The sequence below is a fragment of the Anopheles nili genome, chromosome 3, assembly GCF_943737925.1.
Source record: "Anopheles nili chromosome 3, idAnoNiliSN_F5_01, whole genome shotgun sequence".
Lineage (NCBI taxonomy): Eukaryota > Metazoa > Arthropoda > Insecta > Diptera > Culicidae > Anopheles > Anopheles nili.
Genome location: NC_071292.1, coordinates 60,177,056 through 60,200,087, shown reverse-complemented (window position 1 = coordinate 60,200,087; position 23,032 = coordinate 60,177,056). Strand labels below are relative to the sequence as shown.

Genomic DNA, 23,032 nt, shown 5'->3' with positions numbered 1-23,032 from the left:
CGACGAGTTGCGCCCCCGTTTGTGCCTCTCTCAACACGTGGTTCCCCGGTTCCACGGGGACGACCGGTTGAGCAGTGATGTAGCGCAGCATGTCACTGTCTTTGCGTACTTTCCGTGGCACCTGGCTTCGGTTGAAGATGCGTTGGGTGCATCTTCAACGGAACCGGACCCATGAGGAGGGCATGAGAGTTTGGCGATTCGAGTCCAGAATCCTTTCCTGTGGTGTGTGACGCTGTCGTATGGTTGTGGGTAGGACGAAAAGTGAAAGCAGCCGGTGAGGTTGAGAATTATGTGGATCATTTTACTCACAGAATTCGATTCTTTTCGGAATGTTTTAAAGGGTTTTTTTTTCAAAACAATTAATTGATAAAACGATGATATGCTTGCGAATTATTTTGAGTGGTTTATAACCATAGAACATGCATACTACAAGCCTGAATCACAGCAATTTCAACTCTAATTACTATTCCCAAACCGCATGGTGGATGTTTTGCACTCCGCCACACAAACAAGCAAGAATATCTTGCACCCGATCAGTGAACAGTTCGGGGAACACACGCAGATAAGATTCTACCAGATCGCAATCGTTGGCCTTCCTGCTCGTCAGTTCCTGGTCTGAGCGTCTCAGTATCATTTCAAAGTGAAGACAGGTGGGTTCGAAAACTAGACACCACAGCGAGAGAAGCAGAAAAGCATCAACATGAACCGTGGAATACGCAGCAGTCGGCTGATTTCCTACGATGACACCCCTCGAAGTCCACCGATGGCAATAACGGCACGAAATCGACATACAGATGGATCTTCTTCAAGGAACTCGTCCGATTTTAGCAAAAGGTTTGTGAAAAGCCGTTTACCTAACTAGTACGTTGTTTATCCAGAACGTTGTTTTACCTGCCCTCAGAGAGAACATATCCAAAAACATCGAACAACTGCTGATCTGTGAACTGTGTGAGCTTAGACTGAACGTTCCGAAGATGCTCAACTGCCAGCATACGTTCTGTCTGGAATGCCTGGAAGAGTGCCTCCAAAAGCAAACGGACAAGTGTGAGCCTTCCCAACCGATCGATGGTTTTATGCCTTTCTCATGGAGCTACAATCCTGCCGATCTTTTCAGCTTACATCGCGTGCATAACTTGCGGAACAAAGCAACTCCTCAAGGATCCGGATCTAACGTGCCTTCCGTCGAACCTGCACATCGATAACATGCTGCTGATGATGCATCCAACGCCATCAGCAGCATCATCGGTCCCGTGTTCGCCCAACATCGGCAGCTATCACCTGGAGAATGTAACGTATTTCTTCTGCGCTCTTATCGGTGACATTTAATTTTGGTCACTCCATTAATTGGCCACTTATCGCGTGCGGGGGCTTTTTGGAAATGGGCACACGTTCCGTGCGTTTCTTGTCGGTGCGGAACGATCTGTCGCGTTTTTGACCGTTGTTTTGCGGTGTATATTTCGTTTCCAGAATTTGGCCCCAACTCTGCAGTGCTCCAAGTGTCAAACCGTTTCCGAAACGCCGATGCACAAATGCGACCACTGCATGTCGGTAAGTTAAAGTGTATCTACTAGGATAGAATTATTACAAGGAGTATCTTATTAGGACGAACTATTAGAAGAAAAGTACTCTGCAGGGCTATCAATTATTTTTCGTTGGCATTGTGAATCGCAACAAAAAGTGAAAATGATAGAAAATTCCTTCCGTTCACGACAACCCATCGTATATGCGCGATTCTGCGTGTCATTTTGGTGATTAGCTTGATTTCACTACGCCGTTGTATGATTCCAAAATTGGATTTAAACCTGCGCTCCAACAAATATGGCATGGAATCAAGTTCTCGCGTGCAGAACAGAAGGAGGCCACCCGATCATTAGCCAAAATTAAAGCACACCATTTTCGATTTCGTTTGCAGATGCTCTGCGCGATCTGCTGGCTGGCCCACGTGGACGAGCTCTCCCGGCAGGTTGGTCAGCTGGAGGACCAGCTAAAGTCGGCCAATGAAAAAATGGACCATAAAATGATTGAATATAAGGTAAGTAAATTAACACACAAAACTCTCGCGGGGTGGAAAACACAAGCCGCCAACGGTCAGCGTAGGGAATTTCCTTCCAGGGCTACCACGCCCAACGGGTCCGGTTTGCTTCACCACGGGTTAATGCGCGGGTTTCCGTAGCCCGAAATTATATCGCCAACCATCAATGCACACGAGCCAATCAAAGGAGGCGCCGCCTTGTCCTGCTGACGGACGCCGCGCACCGGAAAAGAGGGCAAATTGGACGCGCGAATAACATAAAAAAAGGCAATCGGCAAAAGCGCGCACGAACCACGCCGGCACGCCATTCGTGCGATTGAGAGTGAAAATGAGGCCACGGTGGATGACAAAAATTGTCTTATCACTCGATCGTATCAAATCTCTGTCGGTGAACCGCCGCTGAAGATTATCATTCATCTTGCAACGAGTGCCATGAAAGTCACGCTGTCTTGGTCGGAGGATTTGCGTACTGGACGGCCTAACTCCTGCACTGATTAGTCCTTACTTCGACGTACGATGTTGCCTCGCTTTGGTTATTTTATGTACGAAATTAAATCGCCCGAATTTTTGGCTGCGGAGCAATGCCGGCTGCCAGTGGCTGCGTGCGTTTTTCAAATCCATTACTTGCCCGTTAGCCGCGCACGGAGCACGTGGTAGATTTAAATGAAAAGGTGCACGTGCTGCGCATCGCAATGCTGGTTAATCTGTTATTTTTTAATTTGCTTTTTGAAAGACAGAAAGCGGGCGCCCCCACCTAAACACCTTCCAAGCCCGAATACGGTGCTGGCTCATTGCGCATGCAAAGTACTGCCTGACTTCGGCCGCACGTCGTCGATAAGTAAAAGTTGCAAAACCAAAAATTTTTAGCCAAACGAAAGTCCCGTCCCGACCGATCGATTGTCACCGGTGAAATTGTTCGATCGCGCGCGAAGCGGATGCACTGCGATAGAATGCTAAAATTTTGGGCCAGTCTGGCAGTCGGATTGATAAATTGGGTTAGATTCGCGGTCGGGATCGAAATGTCGGAACATTGCTGAATTCAATCACGCATAATGTACTTTTTTTTAAGATTCAATAATGTGTTCACTATGCAGGATTGCTCTTAGAAAGGCTTCGTAGGTTATGCTTCCGTGTGCCTTTTCGTGCTCTAGTTAGGCCACTTTGCATAGACGTAAATTTATGGCACGTATTCAAACTGCTGGAATTTATCACCTCCTATTTGTATCGTATTTGTTTCCAGAGCCGCTTCACCGAGATCAATGACGAGATAAAGGCATGCTTTCTCGACAAAATGCACTGCCTTCAGCGACAACAAGCGGAGCTATTAGGTGAAATTGATTGAACTTTCTTTGCGAATTTTTTTCCCCCCATCCAGCGTGGCACATGTGCGGCTACCGGAATTCGATCGCTTTTGTCCACCGGAAAGCTGCACTTGCCAGCCCCCATTTGCATATGCTCGGCACGTTCTACTCTGCTTTTTAGCTTATTAGCATCCATTTTTCTGTTGCATTCTCGTTTCACGTGTCCACCCCGTGGCGTTGGCCGGAGCAACCGTCGCGCCAAACTGCACCAAATCCGTCGCATTGACATGTCCGGTGGGGCTACTGTTATGCCAACCTGCCATTAAAATGGACGCAACGCCTGCGAAGACTCCTCGCAAGGAATACTAAATGATGCGCTCTGTTCGCACGAACTGGTGAGGGAGAAAATCAACCAAATGCGGACGTTGATTGAACGTCCGATTGTGGGCTCGCTGGATCCGGTCCAACTGTACTTGAAACTGCACAAAGACACGTCGATCATCCTGGAGGAGGTGGCTCTGTGGGGCCGGGAGCGTATCCTGTTTAACCGGGTAAGAAATCTGGCGCCAAAGCATACAGATCGTACTGAGAGTCAGGATATTCTTCTAGGAAAAGCTAAAGGTTGAAACTGTCTTCGAAAAACGAGCTACATCAGTGGTCAAACGTAGTGCGAGTACTCAACACTTCCAGAAGCATCAGCTACATCCAAATTCATCCGAAACGTCGCTAGTACAATTTTACAAGTAAGAATGAGGCTTACAATTTTATTTGTCATTTTTAGTTGGGTTTTATTTCTCAACAGAAGTCACATCTACAAACCTAGGCTGCTCTGGAATCATTGCCAGCGTCCGACAGGCGTCGGGTTCGCACCCTGGAACCATGATAAGCTGGAAAAACCGCTCCTTTATGTTGCTGGATCTGAGTGTCGCATCGTTTTTGGTATCGATAAGTAGGTTTTTCCAGATTTTACTTATACGTGCGACTTATGGTATTGAATTGAAATTACAGAACGAACGGTGAGATAGTACAGAAAATAGCTCACGAGGAGCTTAGCTACCCGCAAGGAATTACGTTTGATCCTGAACGAAAGGAGCTGTTTGTAACAGACAAATGGAAGCACTGCATTTTTGTCTTCTCTCAGGAAGGAAAGTTATTGCGCAAGCTTTGCTCCAGAGGCGATCAAGCCGGTCAGCTGCGGTATGATAATTGGACAAAACTTTGCGAAATAGACGTCCTGTTATATTACAGTTTTTTCTTAGATCTCCAGAAGGAATAGCATTCTCGTCGGATGATTGTATTTTCGTGTGCGATACTGGTAACGATAGAATACAGGTAAGCAGCATGAACTTAAGGGACAGTTGATCATGCCCTCAAAACATCTCTTCTCCACTTGGTGCAGTGCATTAGTGCAAGCGATGGGAAGGTGCACTCCCAATTCGGACGCTTGACAAAGGATCAGCTGATTAAGGCGTCTCAAGCGAAAGTTTTGGCGCGTATCGTCGACCTCAAGAATCCCACCGACATCGCAGTCCAGAAGGACTCGTGCGTATTAGTGCTGGATGCTGGCAATCGGAGGGTGAAGATTTTCAACAAACACGGCGAGCAGCTGCTAGAATTTGGCCAAACCGGTACGATTAACGGACAATTCCAGTACCCGGAGGTTATTGGTGTGGATCCGGCCGGATTCATTCTCGTGGGCGATGGGGGAAATGCGAAGATTCTCGTCTACCGTCCCAATGGGCAGTTTGTGACGGCACTTGGTTCAAGAGGTGATTCGGCCGGTAAGTTCAACTGGATTTCAGGCATTTGCGTAAGCAAGGACTGGGAGATTGTCATCAGCGACTACAAAAACCACGCGGTACAACTTATCTTCTAGTAGAGCTGCTAGTACAACGCCTAAGTTGATGGTTCTCACAATGAAAACATTTTATTGCATGAAGGAGGTTAAAAATAGCATTTTATTTACATACACGATCGTTTAAAATAGCTCTAAGACTTCCTCAAACTAATAAATAGCTCGTATAAAATATTCCACATGTCATACTCTACGTATAGAGTCAACTCTTCACGCTCACTTGCTGAGCTTGTATGCAGCGTTCGAGTATCGAGTACGAGAAAATATTTTTGATTCGACAACTGTTAACACGGGACAGCCACTGTGCGGGTCTCCCATCAAGTTATAATTACTACAAATTAGTTAACACATGATTCCTTGGTACGAGTACCATTCCAATTATATACAGCTAAACCTCATCACGACATCCAATGTGTGACATGACATGAGATTAGTTTATCGCAATCGAGCACCTATGGCTTATTTACTATTGCAGCATTTCGCTGCAGAATTGCTTAGGAAAATGGCATGCACGGTCAGGAGGTGTTGTGTGTGTTGGTGATGAAAGAATAAGATACGGGTGTTTTAGAGTCTAAATCCTGGGAGGGATATCTTTGTCCGATTGGCTGGTTAATATGGTTCGCAATGGTCATTTGGCTTCAGCCAGGTATCAGTAGCTTTGTTCCGAAATTTGCACTTCTTCACGTCAAATTGCATAACGCGTTACAGGAATTGGTAGATAAGGTTTTACTCTGACCTAGCGTGATATTTTCCTCCTCTTCAGCTGCAGTTATTCCATCGTGTCGTCTCTACAAATGAAATAGCCCAAAATCAGTTATGAGCAGACGATTATCCATCATCGCAACAAACCTTCAGCTCGGTCGCAAGCGTCATAAACGCGTCCTCAATGAACCGATTGTCTTTGGCCGATGTTTCCATCACAAACATCACCTCGGGGATGTATTGGCATAAGCTTTGGGCCTCGGAGAATTCAACCTCCCGTACCGATTCGAGATCTGATTTGTTGCCTATCACGAATATCATCACGTTCGAGGCGGTGTACCTTCGTACCTCGTCGATCCATCGTTGGAGACTGAGAAACGACGACCGCTTGGTGATGTCGTACACTGGGAATACATAAAAGGAATTACAAATCAGTGACTTGAGATATCTTTTCGTTATCTACTGCGAATCTACGTGCTTGCAACCGATACCAACCGATTAGAACGCCATTTGCTGATCGATAGTAGCTTTGCGTAATGGTGCGGAATCGTTCCTGACCGGCAGTATCCCATATTTGCAACTGAAATACATTGAATAATGTTATCAGGACCGACAACTTGAAAGGCAACCGAGCTCTCGATCGCCTTTTAAACTTCCGGCATGCAGGAAGCACGTATGAATTAAGCATGGCAACATAGCTTACCTTAACGTTTTTCCCGTCGACGACCACCGCTTTCATGGAAAAATCCACACCGATCGTGTTTCCATGGCTTTCGATGAAGTTACCCGACTTAAACCGCTGTACGATGCATGTCTTTCCGGTGTCGCAGTCTCCGATCAGAACGATTTTAAATAGAAAATCGAACGACTCGTTTCCATGCGTCGCTATCAGCGACGTTGGTTGAGAGGCGGACATGTTAATTCTGCGGATCTGGCACTTGGTTTCTACGCGCACACGGAAGCACTTTTCTGCTACTTTCTGCCCTTTGTACAAGGGTTCTTTAGAAAGCAGCTAGGGTTATAAAATAAACGTCTCCAAAAACGCAAAGCTGTAAAAAGATTATTGTTTTCTTTGTCGTTTGCTGTCGGTGGTTGTTGTTGTTTTGAGACGCATTTTCCGAAGCATCGAATACACTGTCTTGTGTTTTGACACCTTATTTATATATCGGAATTAGCTGATATTGCAGGTTGGAAAAATGTTAAAAATGTGAAACATTTGCTTGAAATTTTTAAATTATGTTTTATAAACTTAAAATAATTGCTTTAGTTCATCAATTTTAAGTAGAAACAAAAGGACAATCCTGTGTGTCGCACCAATGAAGTGTAGAGCCAGCAGAAGCCTTCGTCGTGGATGACAACAGAAACTGTCACACAGGCAACACGAAGAACAACAAACATCCGTGGAATCTTCATCAAATCTTGCAATGAAGGAAATTAAGAAAGAAATTGTCTTGTCTTCAGGTCAGGAAGTAGCGAAATTTATCCACAACGTTCGTCTCGGGTAAGAAATGGAATCATGCATGCTGTGTTTGCATTAATATGCACTATTTTGCTGCAGGAATTTTTCCGAAGCACATAAGCTTTCATCGGCTACACTGCACCTGATGAAGAAGCTTGTGGAGAAGGAACCATGGAAGACGGCGAAGGAGCTATTGCTGTTTATTAGAAAACAGGGTCAATTCCTATCCGAAGCATTTCCGGATGGCATTGTTATTTTGAATGTCATCCGGCGAGTTATGAAAATAATACGCGAAGAATACGACTCAACGCGCGTGGTGCAGGTCGACGATGGACAAAGTATCCTTTCACTGCACAAGCTGATAACCCAGGGAGAGGAATCGGAACGGGACGATTACTCAAAATCATTGCCAACCCTGAAAAATTCGCTGCTGGACCACTTAACCGAGCTAGAAACTGAGCTCGAAACGACGATCGGAAGCATTTCTTCCCAGGCAGCGGAACATATCCACTCGGCGGAACTTATCATGACCATCGGGTACTCACGAAGCGTGGAAAGGTTCTTACTAAAAGCTGCCGAATCTCGACCCATTGAGGTGGTGGTGGTAGAATGTGCCCCCGAGTGTCGGGGCCAACAGTTGGCCGCCAACCTTGCAAATGCAAAGATTCAAACTACGCTCGTTTCGGATGCGGCTATCTTTGCGATAATGTCACGTATAAACAAGGTTATCATCGGAACGCATTCTGTTTTAGCAAACGGAGGATTGCAAGCGGTTTGCGGGGCGTATAGCTTGGCATTATCAGCGAAGCATTTTTCCGTCCCGGTCATTGTGCTGGCACCCACGTACAAGTTTGCACCCGTACATTTGTGCCATTACGATCAGGGTGATTTCAATATGCTGGGCAACACTGGATGCATACTGGAATCAAAGAAATTGGCCTCACGATTAACCAATGCTTATAATCCGTGCTTCGATTATGTGCCTCCAGAGCTGGTGACACTCTTCATCACAAATAAGTAAGCTAAACAGTCGGGTGACTATTGCACAGGAGTAGATGAATATTTGCTTAAATGGTTATTTCTTTTGCAGTGGTACAAATGCACCGTCCTACATTTACCGCCTGATAGGTGAACTATATCATCCAGATGATAACATGTTATGAAAATTGCAATCTAAATGGGAAGCCCAATGAAATAAAATGATTTACACTTCGATCATTACATGTTTGATTTGATGTATCCATATACAGGTTTTGAGAGTTAACATATCCGTTATATAAAACCGTTACAAATACAGCTTTTATTGTTTTAATCAATCCTTGATCAAGATATATAGCAGGAAAGGAAGCAGAAAGCCACGTGTTATTTTAGTGAAAAAAGTGCAATATAGAATTGCGAGAAAATACAACCGTTGGCGACGGACGGTATAGGAATTATGAAAAAAAATATCATGAGATTATCTAATGGTACAATCGAAATGTTCATGAAAGCAATCGCTTAACAAAATTGAGAAGCATGATGTCGTCAAGTAATATATAAATAACGAATGTAGTAACACGTGGAGTGACCGCAGTTTGAAATATTTTAATATAAAGACGCAATATTTGAAAAGAAACTGCGTGCTTAAGCATCCTCAATCCATTTTGAGAGGAATAAAAGACATTAAGGCTTCAATTTAATTTAAAAAGTACCCAAAAGCGATACATTCTTTACTGAAATATGTCAGAAATTCTTGCATGGTGCAGCATGGTTAGTCAGTTTGCAGATTTGTCTGAACGACTGTAAGCAAATTGGTGCCAACGACTATTATTTCAAATACAATTCTCCAAGCAATTTTTGTACAATATAAAAATAAAAATTTGTTAAATACATTTTTTACGACGCTGTGTTAAAGAGACGCTTAGTTGATGAAGGGTATGTTTTCGAAGATGGATTTCGAATAGTGCCTACAAACGTCAAATTATGCTCGAAATTTTGTCACACTTGTTTAGTATTGTTTAGAAATTGCTGTGTTTACCCACAGAACTATCGCATGATTTTAAAGTAAAAGTAAATATTAATAAACTCTTTCAAATAGTGGAACACACGGTTATCATACTTTCCGAATGTGCGATTGAATTGGTGGCGTTCCGATTGTAAAGAACCGCAACTCAATGTCCACCGGTACCAGCACTATAGGGAACCCTAGAAACCACGCGTTATAACCAGTTGCAGTTGTATCCTATAAAACATTTGTGGTCCAACGTTTCACAACCTACTGTCTAAGATGAGTTCCAAAAATTCTGCACTAGCTTCATTGACGGCCACTTACACGGATTCAGAAAATGAAGGGGGTCATCCATCGGACGATGATTCAGGCCAATCCGACGATGGAAGTTCCGTTTCACAGGTACTGTATTCCTTCACAACGAGTATCATACAGTCAGCGTAATTATTATGTATTCCATACGGTTCGTCTCAGATTCGTTCCCGTCAGCAAACACCTCTGCGCGATATGTCCGAGAGCTCAAGCACACCTATCACTCAAAGCAACAACACCAGCTTGCCACTGAAATCTGCAGAACCCAGCGGAGCCAGTGACAATGGAACGCCAGGCCCGGTTCGGAAAAAAGCTTTACGCCTAGTGAGCTACATCGACGACACCGTTGTTTCGGACGATGAAAATAATTCTCCAGCACACAATGAGAGCGTCTTGGTGGAGGAATCGGACGAAGAACCCGCCGCCGAGCGAAGTCCGTCCCCTCCGAAGCTAGACCGCTCGAAGCTGTACGGGTTTAGCTTGCCGCCGGAACCGAAAGGCAAGTGTTCGCAAGAACTGCAGGAAAAGATCGCTGCCTTGCACGAGCGTATGAAAAACTCAAACATGGACACCAACCGCATCATACAGGAGCGCAAAGAGTTCCGTAACCCGAGCATCTACGAAAAGCTGATCCATTTTTGCGACATTAACGAGCTGGGCACTAACTACCAGCCCGAGATATACGACCCGTTCCAGTGGGGTAAGGAATCGTACTACGAGGAGCTGGCCAAGTCACAGAAAATCGAAATGGAGAAGGTGGAAAAGGCGCGAAAGGAAGCGACGAAAACGGAAATCCAAACCGGCGTGAAGCGCACGGACCCAGAAGAGTCTAAGAAGCGGAAGTCAAAATGGGACCAACCGGGTGTATTAGGGGCGGCCCCCGGAATGCTGGGATCGGCCGCCGCTGTTGCCATGGCTAACGCTCTCAAACCTGCGAGTATAATTCAGCAGACCCTCACAACGACGGCCACCGGGACGAAGGGGACAGTCATATCGGCGTTTGGGTCGCTTCCAAAGAAGCCCAAGGTGTAATACTCACATAGCGAAACATAGGACAAATAAAATTAGACTAAGTTATTTTGGTACCATCGTCCGTTTTTGTCTTGATCTGCCAGAACCTAACCGATTTATGATATTATTTTTCCGTTTAATTGAAAAAACCCTTACACTTGTAATTAAAAACAGCATTTTATTCTTCTCTGTTACATAAAATCATCTATTACAGTCCATGAGTGGGAAATGATCTACGGTAAAACGCAATTTTGCTATCGTTATGCAACAAACAAAGAAAATGTAGTAGGAAAACTTATTCTGTGCTTTCGTTCGCTATCGAGTCAGTTCTGTACACAGCTCCAAGCACACGAAACGACGAAATAATGAGCAACTTCAGGTATTTTGCTATTTACGCTGCACGCAGGGAGTTGTAGGGAGCAATGCTCTATCCTTCCTCCTCCCAGGATTCGCTAACTAAACGGCGACTTAATTCTACAATGATAGCTAACATGCATCTTGAAGGAGTGTTGAAGATTACTTAACATTAAAATTGCATCGAATAAATCCGGCCTATGCCGTTGAATCCGTACCGTATACTAATAAACTTTCTATTTTTTTTTTCAATAATATTACCAACATTAGATGCTCGTGCTAAACAGCGGCAACACGCACCGGACGAGAAACAGATTTATGAACGAAAGGTAATTATAACCAATATAACCTAAATGAAACAAAAAAAATATCATACGAGAAAAAGGACATGGAAACAATTGAAATAAATATGTCTAGAAGCTAAACCTTACACTATCTATCTATCTATTATTCGCTACAGTTGTCTTGCGGAAAGTTAAACGCCCGGTATGGGGTGTTTTTCAGTTCCTTCCGAGCTTTTTTGCTATAGTTTTTTGGCAGGTACTTATGAAGCTAACGTCGCCTGAACGCAATAGTGTTCAGAGTAGAATGCGTTTCGGTTGCAAATGGAAGAACCGAAAGCAATGCTACTTTATGTAAAAAAATAAAAAAAAAAACAAACAACCATATAAAATCCTAAAAAGAACGGTTTTTAAAAATTACCCAACCGAACCACGGTGATTCCGTTTTGCTTACACTACATTGCATGCGATCATCGATCGCAGTTCGAATCGTTACAATAGCCAAAAGTGTGTGAGCCATTTTTGGTATTATAGCCGTGATTTAAGCTACAACTACCTCACCGAATCGTTAGCCGCTACGAGGTTACATTTAGAGGATTAAACATACAGTTTCTCTCCACGAATGGAGCCTTACGAATTAGCTTACTATTGCCACGGTCCACTCCTAACCTAGGGTAAAAACCTTAACTACGGATTGTTGTATTGTATTGCACATATCCGGCCTAGTTTTGTAATGTGGGGTTGGGCTACACCGTTGAGGGTTTGCCCGCCCCACCATTACGGAGAGGGAAGGTTCCCATCCTCCATTAAACCTACGTATCCTTACGCACCTAAGATTGCCAACTAATGCAAACGACGTGCTCGTCGCGTATCACATTCATCTGCTGTCGCACTACATTTTCGTATTTTCGATTGCACTGTAAATGCACTTTTAGAGCATCAGTAAAGATCGAAGGAATAATTTGAAAATATTTGTAAGAGTTGGTTCTTGACACACTCGAGAAAAAAGAACTGAAAACTATAACAGACTACACATAAAATCAAGGAAAATGACAAAAATATGAGAGAAAAATTATAAAAACGAAAAATAGCCACAAAAAACAAATGAGTGGATAATGCTAGCCAAATGTATAAAATGAATACTATGGGACGAGACATGTAGATACGACAGCTAAACTCAACAGAGAGGCACACAACACAGCATCCACGCAAAACACCATACATTCTCGTACATACAACCCCCCATTCGTTCACTCGATCACGCTCGATGTTGAAAAATAAATTATCTACCCTTTAACACCCCCACTCTAGTTCCCGTTCATTGCACGTGTTTCTCATCGTTCTAATTGCACAGTTGCCATTATTCCTTACGATCGCTAGCATATTCTAGAAGCTACACGAGAGCAACCCGGCAGCCTCGTCCTGGACATCGGACACAGGACGCGGCTAGGATCGCACTCAATACTTGTGGAGGTACAATAACTCAATAATCTCGTACGGTGTGCGCGTCCCCGCGGTTCGGGACGGGTGCGAATGTACAGCGGCGTAACCGAAACGTCCTAACAGCTAACAAGATTGCGATTTAACATTACCATTCTCCGGTATCCTACGCTAGTTATAGGGGATGCTACTAGGTGCATCCGAAAGGACGAAAAACTGACGAACCATGATCACGTGCACTAGTGCACTGCTGCCGCTATGGCCCGGTCGGTGTTCGGAACCACCGGTGTCAGGTGGGCCGGTTTACGGATGTTCTTGAAGAACACCGAGTGCGTCTCGACGCTTTCGGCACCCGATTCGGAGATGTCGTCCATGTGCGACTCAAGATCGTCCTCATCCGAGATGCAGGACATCGCGTCGTCGCTGCCGTTAAACTTCTCGTCATCGGAGGAGTACACCCGCACGCTGATGGCATCGGACGTGTTGAAGAAGACCCCATTTGTAGGGGTTCGAGCCGATCGGGCTTGCGAGGAACAACCTGCAGAACTCATTTGCGCTGTTTGAGCGATCGTCGTCAGGGACGTGGGTGGAGAAGAACTCGAGCAAGGTGCCGGTGGTGGTGGTGGCTTGGTGTGCGGTTTCTCGAGGACCTTCACGGGTCCGCCCGGGTTCGTGGGTCGCTTTTTCGTTGGAATTGTGGCCGTCGGTGGTGGAGGTGGCGGAGGATTTGGAGGTGGCAAAGGAGGCGGTGGTGATCGAGGACGTGTGATCGACTTTTCCGATCGTGATCCAGCTCCGGATGAAGATCCACCCGTCGATGAACCGCTTCGGGTCGTTCCGGTTGCGTCTGGTGTTCCTGGAGGCTCGTGAATGTTCCCACCGGAAGTACCGGACGGCGACTCCTGGATGGCGCAGATCTCGTACTTGTTCTCTTCCATGATCGTGCCATCCGGACCACCCTCGGGGGAATGCGAGCTGAAGTTGAAGCGTTCGTACAGCTTCTTGCCGTTCAGCTTCGACTCGCTCGAATCGGCGCTCATGTACCCACTATCCTGTTCCTTGGTGCTCGATCGCGAGTTACTCCTCACAATCGTGATATTGCGCGAAGTCGACGGTTTTTCGCCATCCTCAACTGACGGTGGTGAAGGTCGCTTGCGATGATGATGGTGGTGATGCCTTGGTTGGTAGTGCGAGCCGTACGCCCCACTGCCTGACGAGTCGTCGATCAACGACGATATGCCTTCGTCCTTCTCGAGGATGTCTGACGAGTCGGACGTCTTCTCGAGCTCAGGATCACCAGTCTTTCCGTTGAACTTGGACGTTGCGATGCCAATGAACTTCTTCCAAGCGTTCTTCAGGTCCTTTGATTTCTTCACGCGATCGCGCAAACCCATCGCGATCTGCATCCCGTTCGAGGACTGGTTCAGTTCCACTCGGAACACCTTCGTGGTGGTTGGTGGTGATCCTCCGGCAGTCGTCATCGGCATCGGTGCGCTGATGTCGTAGATGGACGGTTTCTCGTCCTCTCCGACATCCTTCGGATTGATCGACGGCCCATTCCTGTTGATCGGGTAGCTGTAATTCGACAGCGTTTTCGTTGACAGCACCTCGATCTTGTCGATGTCCTCGATGAATTTCGCCTTGCTAATCACCGGCGGTTGTGCGTGGCGCTGGCGCAAATCGTAGATCTTGCTGTCCACCTGCTGCAAGAGGTTCCTGCTGTTCAGCTCACCCAACGTCATGTAGCTCTCGAGAATCCCACCCGGTTCCTGACGATCCTCGATCCGTGCGTATTCGCCCAACTTCTCGCCAAGGTACACCGGCTGTTCTGTCGGCACCTTCTGGACATGGCTGTAGTTGGCCGGTTTGCCCACCGTAGGTCGACTTTTGCTGGTACTGTTGCTACCACCCGATCCTGCCCGATCGTTATCTGACACGCCCGTGAACTGCGTCGAGTCGCTATCCGCCGTCAGACTGTTGATCGACTCGTAGTTCTCACTACTTGTACAGAAGTTTGGCTTCGGTGCAGGACCTGTTGGAGGGTTTGACAGCTTCTCGCTATTGCTCCAACAGGCCAGGTTTTTCGTCGGCACACCACCATACTCGTCTGATGTCTTCTTTTGGCCCAACCGCGGGTGATCATACAGCGTACCAGATCGCGCATTCTCCGGCGGTATCAAGTCCGGAGGAACCAGCTTCGGTACTGGTAGGATCGCATCTCCGACGTTTGTGCGCTGGCGACGTGAATGGCGAGTCTCCAACGACAACAGCTTGCCCGATTTCACGTCCAACTCCGAGAGATTCCCCAAGGAACTGCGTACGGCCGTATTGCCGTTGCCGATTCCAGTCGTCTTCGGGTTTTTCGATTCATAGATCTCTCGCAGACTTCCGAAGCTCGTCTCATGTTTGAAGGACCCCGTGGACTTTAACACAAAATGGCTGTTCAAGTCGGCCGGTAGTGACGTGAGACTCGACTCGGCCGTACTGCACAGCCCACGGCTTCCCCGGGCGTCTCCATCCCACACATTACTCCGATGGCGGCTTACAGCGTTCGATTGGCCATTCGCCTTCTTCGGTTTCCGGTCGAGCGTGTCCGGCTCGAACTGATCGCTGTCCGTCGCCGATAGCTCGCAGTCATCCGGACTGTGTTCCACCTCGATCGTGATGCTCCCCTGAAAGGGCGTATCACACTTGATCTTCGGCACCTTCTTCTTTCTCTTCCCGGCACCCACCGGCTGCGGAACGTCTTCGTACTCATTGGACCGGATACTGACAGCTGCGCGTTCCGTCTTGATCGTGTCAGTATCCTTTCTAAAACCCTCCACCCGATCGTATATGGCGTTTCGGATTTCGACCTCCTCCTCGAGCGGCAAAGCCGTGCTGAGCGAAGGCGATGGTTGCGAACCAGGATCGCTGCTGTTCGTCGTTGACGTGCGGAAGCTCATCGGAGTCTTTGAGGTGGCCCGCTCAAGGCTGTCTGTTTCGTAGTCCACGATCAGGTAGTGCGGAGACTTGCGCGAATAGATCGGTGAGTCTGGCTGGTACCGGTTTGCGTGCTTTCCAGATCGATTCCCTAGCGTGTTGCATTCTTGGTCCGAGTTCAGAAAGTCGTGAAAGAACTTCTCGTTCCGGTAGCGCTCGTGTCGGTCGATACTGCTGAACCGGCTATCCGAGGAATCGATGTTGTACTCGGCCGGTTCCATTGGCAGCAGACGATCGGCGTGCCGCTCCGACCATGATCGTATCTTGCGTTGATCCATCGCAAGCGCCTCGAACACCATGTCCGGCATTTGGCTAATGTTGCGCATCTTCATCGGTTTCACGTTCGCATACTGATCATGCACCTCTGGGTGGCGCTTTCCCGCTGTCGAGGCTCCTGCAGTCGGATTGACGTGAGTCCTGTTTCCTCCATTCACGGGTGGTTTCTTACCGTGCGCATGGTGATGATGGTGGCTTCCATGAGTGCTGGCTGGCAGGTGTTTGTGAGGCAACACTGGTGAAGCCTCAAACTGCGGGTTGTTGTAGATCTCGCTGCCAGTGATGCTGTATAGATCGCGTTTGTCGTACACCTTGTTCGTGTCGAGGTTCGCCACCGAGTTGTTGGTGTTGCGCACGTACAAATCCTGATTGTGGCGACTCTCCTCGTAGATGAAGCTGCTGTTTTTCATCAACGCGCCGGCTCCATCTTGCAGCCCATACTTGGTAGCCTTACTCACCACGTCCGACTTGAGACTGTGCGACACGATCTTCGGAGCTGAGCTGGTGTCCGAACGGACAGACTTACTAGCGGATGGGATGCGCACTACGGCCGCTCGTTCCTTCACACTGTTGGCCACGATCGTTTCGTTATCCGAAGTGGACGAACTATCGCTGTTTGGGCTTCCGGCCTTACCCGGGCGATTTCCTTTCGGTTGTTTCTTGATGTCGGGTCGAATCCGAGCATCTTCTTGCGATGACTTCAGTGACTCCTGCTGAGCATCACCCGCGGCGAAAGCAACGTTCACGATGCCACCTTGAGTGTCCTTGCAGGCTGGCCCATCCGTCTCACTGGGACGTTCTTCTCCGGCGAGCAAGTTCGACTTGCTGTCGTACAGATCAGCTTCGGCGATCCCATCCCCGTGCGTCGACGAGACATCCTCGAGCCACTTGCGGATGCTGTTCTGCTTATCACCACAGTTGCGGCAGTTGCTGGACGGCACAAGGACTGAGTCGGCCTGTCCATGCTTCTTCTCGCATCCTGGACACCCCGAACAGGCGCTTTTCCGCGAGCTGTCCTTGCGCGAACTAATGAGGCTGCTCCGGCGACTGGCTGGAGCCGTTTGGACAGCTCCGTACGTCTCCGAACCAGCACTTGTCTGCTGCAACTCCTCCGGAATGATATTCAGCGAGGGCTGGAACCGTTTCGCGGACATCTTGTACTTTGCGATCGTGATCACCTCGCGGATTTTATTAAGAAATTCGATAGCTGCCGGTGGAGGTGACTGGTGAAAAAGAGCGAGAAAGAGATTTTGCAAAAAAGGTGATTAGGAAAGTGATACCCATCCACTAAACCTCTACACGGCTCCACAGTCTACTTACAACTAGAAGATGCGGTTCGAAGTAGGCCGGATTGAAGTACAGCTTCCGACGCATCGTACCGTTCACGATGGACTTCATGCTTTCGAGCTTTTCTTCGTTGTTCAGTTCTTCGACAATGGATACATTTTCCTCGGGCAGGCACTCCGTATCCTGGCCACCGGAATTCAGCGGATCCTGCGGGTGGTGATGGTGACCATGCTGCTGCTGCTGCTGCTGCTTCTGCAACTGATGGTGATGGTGAAGCAGCAGAGCCGACTGCTGGTGTTGCTGCTGCTGCTGCTGAAGGCGAAGTTCGCCATCCAGTTCGGTACGCCCTGAGAAGTTTTTTGGCTGATGTTTGCCGGTTTGCATCTACACCACAGAGAGTAGCAGGTGTTTGGTTAAAAATGCAATACTTATTGTCCGTTCATATTGGGTTCTCTCGTGGGAAAGCCCACGCAACCTACCTGCTTCTCAACGTCGGTCGTAATGTCGTCCTCAAACTCCGACACCGAATTGGAATTGTCACTGATGAAGCCCGAGTTGTCGCTCAGGTTCGGGAAGTGCTTCAGCAGCGGGTTGCTCTTCACGATGCCCATCTCCTCCGCGTGTAGGCCCACTCCACCCACGAGACCCCTGTGGGGACCCACAGCAGGACCTCCACCCTGTCTCTGGCTACCACCCAGAGCATTCCGTCCGATGAAACTTGCTCTCGCTTGTCCTCCAAATGGGCTGACAGCTGCCCCCATACCGACTCCGAATGTGACCTGATCGTTTTGCTGGTACGTCGAGTAGTCGTTCTTTAGGCCACTTCCATCGTCGTTCGAACCCGATCTACTCTTGCGTTTCTTCATGTGGATGTAGAGAAAAACCGATGCGATGTAGATGAGCCCGAGACACAAGCTGCAGACGGCGATCACGATGTATTCCTTCGTCGACAGACCAGACTGCTGCTCGACGTGCGTCTCGGAGGAAAACGTCACCTCGGTTACATCTGCGAAGGAACAGCGAATGATCACGTTAACGAACGCGCTAGGGGATAAGGGTTTTCATGCATTTTTATGCGCCCAATGTCAGGTTTTCTGTTTATCTCAAATCTCGAAGGGAAAGCAGTTCACTCGATATTACATTATGGCGTTCCACCTGTTGATCATCGGCCTGGCACCTTATGTCACTTCACGGCTCTATTCAGTGGGCCATTTCATCGCCCTCTAATGATAGGCCCTCGAAATTATTTTCCACTCATTAGCGGCCAATCGAGTCTACCATCGAGTCTACCACACTCAGGGGTTGCTTGGAAAACTCATTAAAAAATCGGTGCCGGAGCGATTGAAACGTACCTCTACCTTTACTGCCTTTACCGAAAATTGCGCCCACCCTTTTCTGGGGGAGGGTCGAAAGTGCGTGAGGGCTTCCGAGCGCGTAGGAGTTAATTCAATCAAAACATTCCACCTGCTCATGCCGTCTTTCAGACGCGTTTGCGGATAAGCGAAGCTTCCTTCATTACGAATGTTTCCCAAGCGGTCGGTCGCAAGTGACGAGGCGATAAATTGTGCTTTGAGGCACGAAAGCTTTTCCTTCCACTGAGGGGTGATTTGAGTGGTCAGAAAAATGGCTCACACCACCGTCACGGGTGCGTTGCATCATCCTCCGGCCACGTTGCAACTGGCCGGGGGTGCGATTATTCCATTACGACCCACCGTTGCACAGCCGGGCACTGATAACGGGCTGGGCTGCTTTTCGTTATCGCTTGCGGTTCGCCGGGCGCAAAGAAGTGAAAGTTCGACCCATACCGAATCGATCGGGCGGGTTTTCAACCACGCGGTGTGCACGGGTTGAGTAATAATATTCATAATTGTGTGATAATACCAAAGCACGCGGACCCCCTTCTGGGTGCATTTCCATCCGGTCAACGGGCGTCAACCAAGCAACACTTTCGCCTTCGCCCGTTTGACGACCTCGGCGATGGGTGTGCCCTGGTGGGAAAACACGATGAGCCCAGCCCAACAAAAGCCCTTTTTCCCGCAGTGTGAGCCGTTTAAACGCTCACACCGGGCCGGATCCGATGTCAACTGGGGTAGGAAAAACGGAGACATTTAGCCGGCCGGACGAGAAGAAGTCGACAGCAGCAACGCGTCCACCAAAGACGAAGCGCCAAACGAAAAACGGCACATTTTACGGTGCGTGATTTACGATCGCGAATCTCCCGTGGTCGGGCTCGGTTGACGATCGCTTTAGGCGCCCGGACGATGGACGCAGCAGGCCAACAAAGCGATCGTTTCACACAATTAGCATAATCTGTGATTTTAGCTCGCCGCCACCGTACACGGGGTGGTCTGTCGTACGAAAAATGACGCTGGCGCCTTCCTGGCAGGGAACACATCGTTGTCGGCATGAATTATGACACCGAGCGACCTCAGTGGCACGTTCGGTGAACGTTTTTTTTAGCACCGCACCTGGACACGTCCAGCCAAAAGGGTGGAAGGAAAACGATGCGTCTGGTCGAGGGCGACGGTTCACTTTTCACTCTTCGGTTGAAAGTGAAACCGTGGCCGTGTTCTTTTGGACTAGCCTGGCCGTATTACGGCGTGAGCTGCAGCTGGTGTCGTTTTCCCGCCAGTTTCGTTTCATTTAATGGTGAGAAAGGAAGGAAAATATGTGCATATCTTGCGGCCACAGCCGTGTGGGGATTTGATTTTTGGATGGTGTTTCTTTTGTTTTTCTCACCCCTCCTTCAAAACAACGCCCCACTTGCATACGGTTGTGGTAAATACCTGGTATTCAAAGCGGCTCTCACCGAATGCCAAACACGTCGATGAACCGCGAAAAAAACACTCCCAAAAACCCGGACGATCGCTTGCATCATTGGCATTTTCCGGGCGAGTCGTGATGTTGCGCAAGCGGTACACCAATTCCGCGAGATCCACATCGCTGGGGTGTCATAAGCGGAAATTATTCCAGCTCGATAATGGCTCGCGCTTGTTTATGCTGATGAGCTCTATGATCGTAGCCGACCCGGCCCATTAGCAAAACTGGATCAACACTGGCTGGGATGGGATTTGCTTTACAGCTCGGGCTCCGCTCTTAAAACGCAACTAATTAGCAGTTCGACAATCGATCGGAAATGGAAAATTTGCAAGAACAAGAGCCACATAAAAGCGCTACCATAAAAGAGAGAAAATTGTTCGACCGTGGCCTTGCGTGGGTCTACGACAACGCGTTGTAGCTGTAATAGGCAGGAACGCACGATCAACGATCACCCTTCGATCGTCAGGGATTCTCCCACAGCTCACAGCTCGCAGGAATGTTGTAAAGCAATGATTAAAATCCAAATCCGCGCTAATAAACAAATAAATCGGTCCCGTAATCGAGCGAGGACGTCGTGCCTGGAGCACCATAAAGCAGCCACATCGGCGCGTTCCTACATGCGCCCAACAATGTACGTTTTGGTGAAGGGATCAAGAATCACCACGATGCAGGGCCGTTTAATTTGGGCGATTCAAATGCAAATGCCGCTTTCAACCGGTTGCACCGGTGAAGCAGCTTCTGAGCGTTCATTCCAATCGCCGGAGAAAAACCTGACTCACGTGGAGCCAGAATATTATTAATTAAGACACAACCGAGCCAGGAGCGTTCTAGGGTGTGCACGCACCCGGAGTGCTTTATTTATAAACGATTTTATTGTTCTCGGTCCCGCAAGTTAAGCATGCGTAAAGTCCCTCGCCCGATAGCGTCTTACGCAGCCGAACGCATAATTGGCCGTCCCGCTCCTGACGAATTTATAGCACCCCTGCTACGGCGTTTGTTGTGGCGGGTCGTAAAACGGTGGCGTCCCTTCGTTGGTCGTAGGGTGGAACAAAAAGTAAATTTCCCCGCTGATCTAGATTCCCGACGTGTTGAAAAACGGGCCAGGAATTTATGGCGCCCGTGACGGATCCCGATTGGAACCAGTTCAGCGCAGGACAGGGATACGATATAGAAGAAGAAGAAGAGCTACAAAAACAAGCATGTTTACGACGCGCTTGTTTGCGGGACTCTAATGATCGATCTCCATAGGCCACTGGCAAGCGGAACGTCAGTCGTCACCAGTTGCAACTGTTAGATAGTGGAACTGAACATCATGTAGCCGATTGTGCGGCACTGTCGAAAGGAAGCAGGATGCAGGAGTGTTTTCCCCCATTTTTACGACTCTATCTAAGCAGGTGGTAGTTTACGCGATCGTTCGTGGAAATCAAGGTGGAAAGCTCAACCCCCGCGGAGATCGCGGCTGATGAGTGGTTGCAAATCGGCGCCATAAATTAATAGCGAAATTTATTGTGCATCTTTACGGCAGACGCACGACGGCACGTTCTTTTTTGCACTCTTGCCAGGAGGAGTCTAATTGGCGCCGCGATTGAGTGCTCAATAAATGGCCCGAGGAAGGCCAGGCCAACCGCATCGATCGATCGTTTTTACGGCCAATGTTGCACGTGGGATTGAGCCGATATTTTCCTTCACTCTGGCAACGTTTCATTGCCATGGGCAAGGGTTGCAAGGGTGCAATCAGCTCAGGTGTGAATGAAAGTACTCGTCCGAAACCCGTCCGCGGATGTAATGAGAAGCACTTAGTGCAAACGAACTCAATCCATCTGTAGATTGGACCAATTTAAGGTGTACTGTTACTGGCGCTTAGTGCAGACATAGTTTCTTTTCGACGTACTTTAATTTGGGGCGTTTTGTATCTCCAACCGAAAACGGGTAGCAGTTTGAGTTTAATTTCGTCACGCATAAGACGTCCGACTTCCAATGCTTCCCAATGTAATGTGAAAATTGCCACCTCGATTGGGATCTCACGGGTGAAATGGGTCCAGGGGGAAGAACCTAGAACGTGGCGAAACGAATCGGCCACCGATTGAGTAAGACGTCTCATAAAATCGCACTAATGGGACAATCAAGCAAACAAATCACCTTCACCGGTCGGGTTCGTCGCTTACCCGTTTGCCCAAGTCTCCGGGTCCGGAAGAGAACAAATGGTCAAAAAATAAACTCGCATTACAAAGCGACGCAAGGAAACGGTCCACAAACACCCGGACGATCGTCTGCCGAGCATTTGTCGCGATAGAATGGCGCTTTGGGGCAGTTTTATTGCCCACTCGCCTTTCCCACAATTCACCCTCGGTGTGCGGGTTCCGCCCCGGGTTGGCCTTACCGATTGTGTATTTGTGTAAATGATCTGCAATATTCATCGTACGTTCCCTCCGGATCGGCTTCAGGCGGGCCGTGAGAGTGCCGTACGATGGCACGACTTATTTAGTGGTGTCGTTTCATGAACCAAGTGCCTCGGTGGATGGAAATATGAATTCCACGACGAAAGGAAGCATTATGACCTCTCACGGATGGGGCTGGAAAAAGGGTTGGATCGGTGGGGATTCATAATTTATGGTAGCCCTAGCGGGTACTCTGCGAGTGGGCCCTCACCTCGATCATGCCATAATTCGTGTTTTCCCACTTTTTGTCCGCGGCAAAACACTTTTCATGCGACAAATGGTCCAACCTGCCGCACGCTTGTCCTCTTCCTATGTTTGAATGTTCCCAACGCTTCCGAGAAGAAGCTCTTTCGATCGATTTCAATCCCAACTGAAAGAAAGCTCTACTAAAGCTGTTTGGAAACGCCCTCAACTCCACTTTTGGCTCAGCACAGCAGGGCCACTTTCGCGTGTACTGAGCGGCTGGATTTTCTTCTTTTTCGGGGACGCTGTAAA

General features: G+C 48.2%; 5 protein-coding genes across 5 annotated transcripts in view; 3 read left to right on the top strand and 2 right to left on the bottom strand.

Annotated features, from left to right (window-relative positions):
* Nucleotides 1–700: 700 nt before the first annotated feature.
* On the top strand, nucleotides 701–5,209 carry LOC128726688 (RING finger protein nhl-1-like). The gene is made up of 12 exons (XM_053820509.1): nucleotides 701–834; nucleotides 902–1,044; nucleotides 1,115–1,287; nucleotides 1,468–1,548; nucleotides 1,913–2,032; nucleotides 3,273–3,360; nucleotides 3,682–3,884; nucleotides 3,943–4,076; nucleotides 4,136–4,282; nucleotides 4,342–4,530; nucleotides 4,593–4,665; nucleotides 4,733–5,209. Exons 1-12 carry the CDS (start codon nucleotides 701–703, stop codon nucleotides 5,207–5,209), a joined length of 1,962 nt encoding a protein of 653 aa, XP_053676484.1.
* A 69-nt stretch (nucleotides 5,210–5,278) lies between these two features.
* On the bottom strand, nucleotides 5,279–6,806 carry LOC128725169 (ras-related protein Rab-43). The gene is made up of 4 exons (XM_053818892.1): nucleotides 6,594–6,806; nucleotides 6,386–6,470; nucleotides 6,038–6,294; nucleotides 5,279–5,976 (listed from the first exon to the last, which is right to left on the bottom strand). Exons 1-4 carry the CDS (start codon nucleotides 6,804–6,806, stop codon nucleotides 5,869–5,871), a joined length of 663 nt encoding a protein of 220 aa, XP_053674867.1. The 3' UTR covers nucleotides 5,279–5,868.
* A 508-nt stretch (nucleotides 6,807–7,314) lies between these two features.
* LOC128725723 (translation initiation factor eIF-2B subunit beta) lies at nucleotides 7,315–8,512 on the top strand. The gene is made up of 3 exons (XM_053819489.1): nucleotides 7,315–7,391; nucleotides 7,449–8,366; nucleotides 8,440–8,512. Exons 1-3 carry the CDS (start codon nucleotides 7,315–7,317, stop codon nucleotides 8,510–8,512), a joined length of 1,068 nt encoding a protein of 355 aa, XP_053675464.1.
* Nucleotides 8,513–9,615: 1,103 nt separating this feature from the next.
* LOC128725809 (SAP30-binding protein) lies at nucleotides 9,616–10,725 on the top strand. Its single transcript, XM_053819581.1, has 2 exons — nucleotides 9,616–9,738; nucleotides 9,811–10,725. Exons 1-2 carry the CDS (start codon nucleotides 9,616–9,618, stop codon nucleotides 10,678–10,680), a joined length of 993 nt encoding a protein of 330 aa, XP_053675556.1. The 3' UTR covers nucleotides 10,681–10,725.
* A 2,248-nt stretch (nucleotides 10,726–12,973) lies between these two features.
* The window catches only part of LOC128724743 (uncharacterized), a 34,353-nt gene continuing 24,294 nt past the window's right edge, over nucleotides 12,974–23,032 (bottom strand). The window contains exons 7-9 of the mRNA XM_053818464.1: nucleotides 17,759–18,285; nucleotides 17,313–17,663; nucleotides 12,974–17,215 (exon numbers count right to left, since the gene is read on the bottom strand). Coding sequence (XP_053674439.1) covers nucleotides 12,974–17,215; nucleotides 17,313–17,663; nucleotides 17,759–18,285 — 5,120 coding nt within the window. The remainder of the gene's footprint in view (nucleotides 17,216–17,312; nucleotides 17,664–17,758; nucleotides 18,286–23,032) is intronic.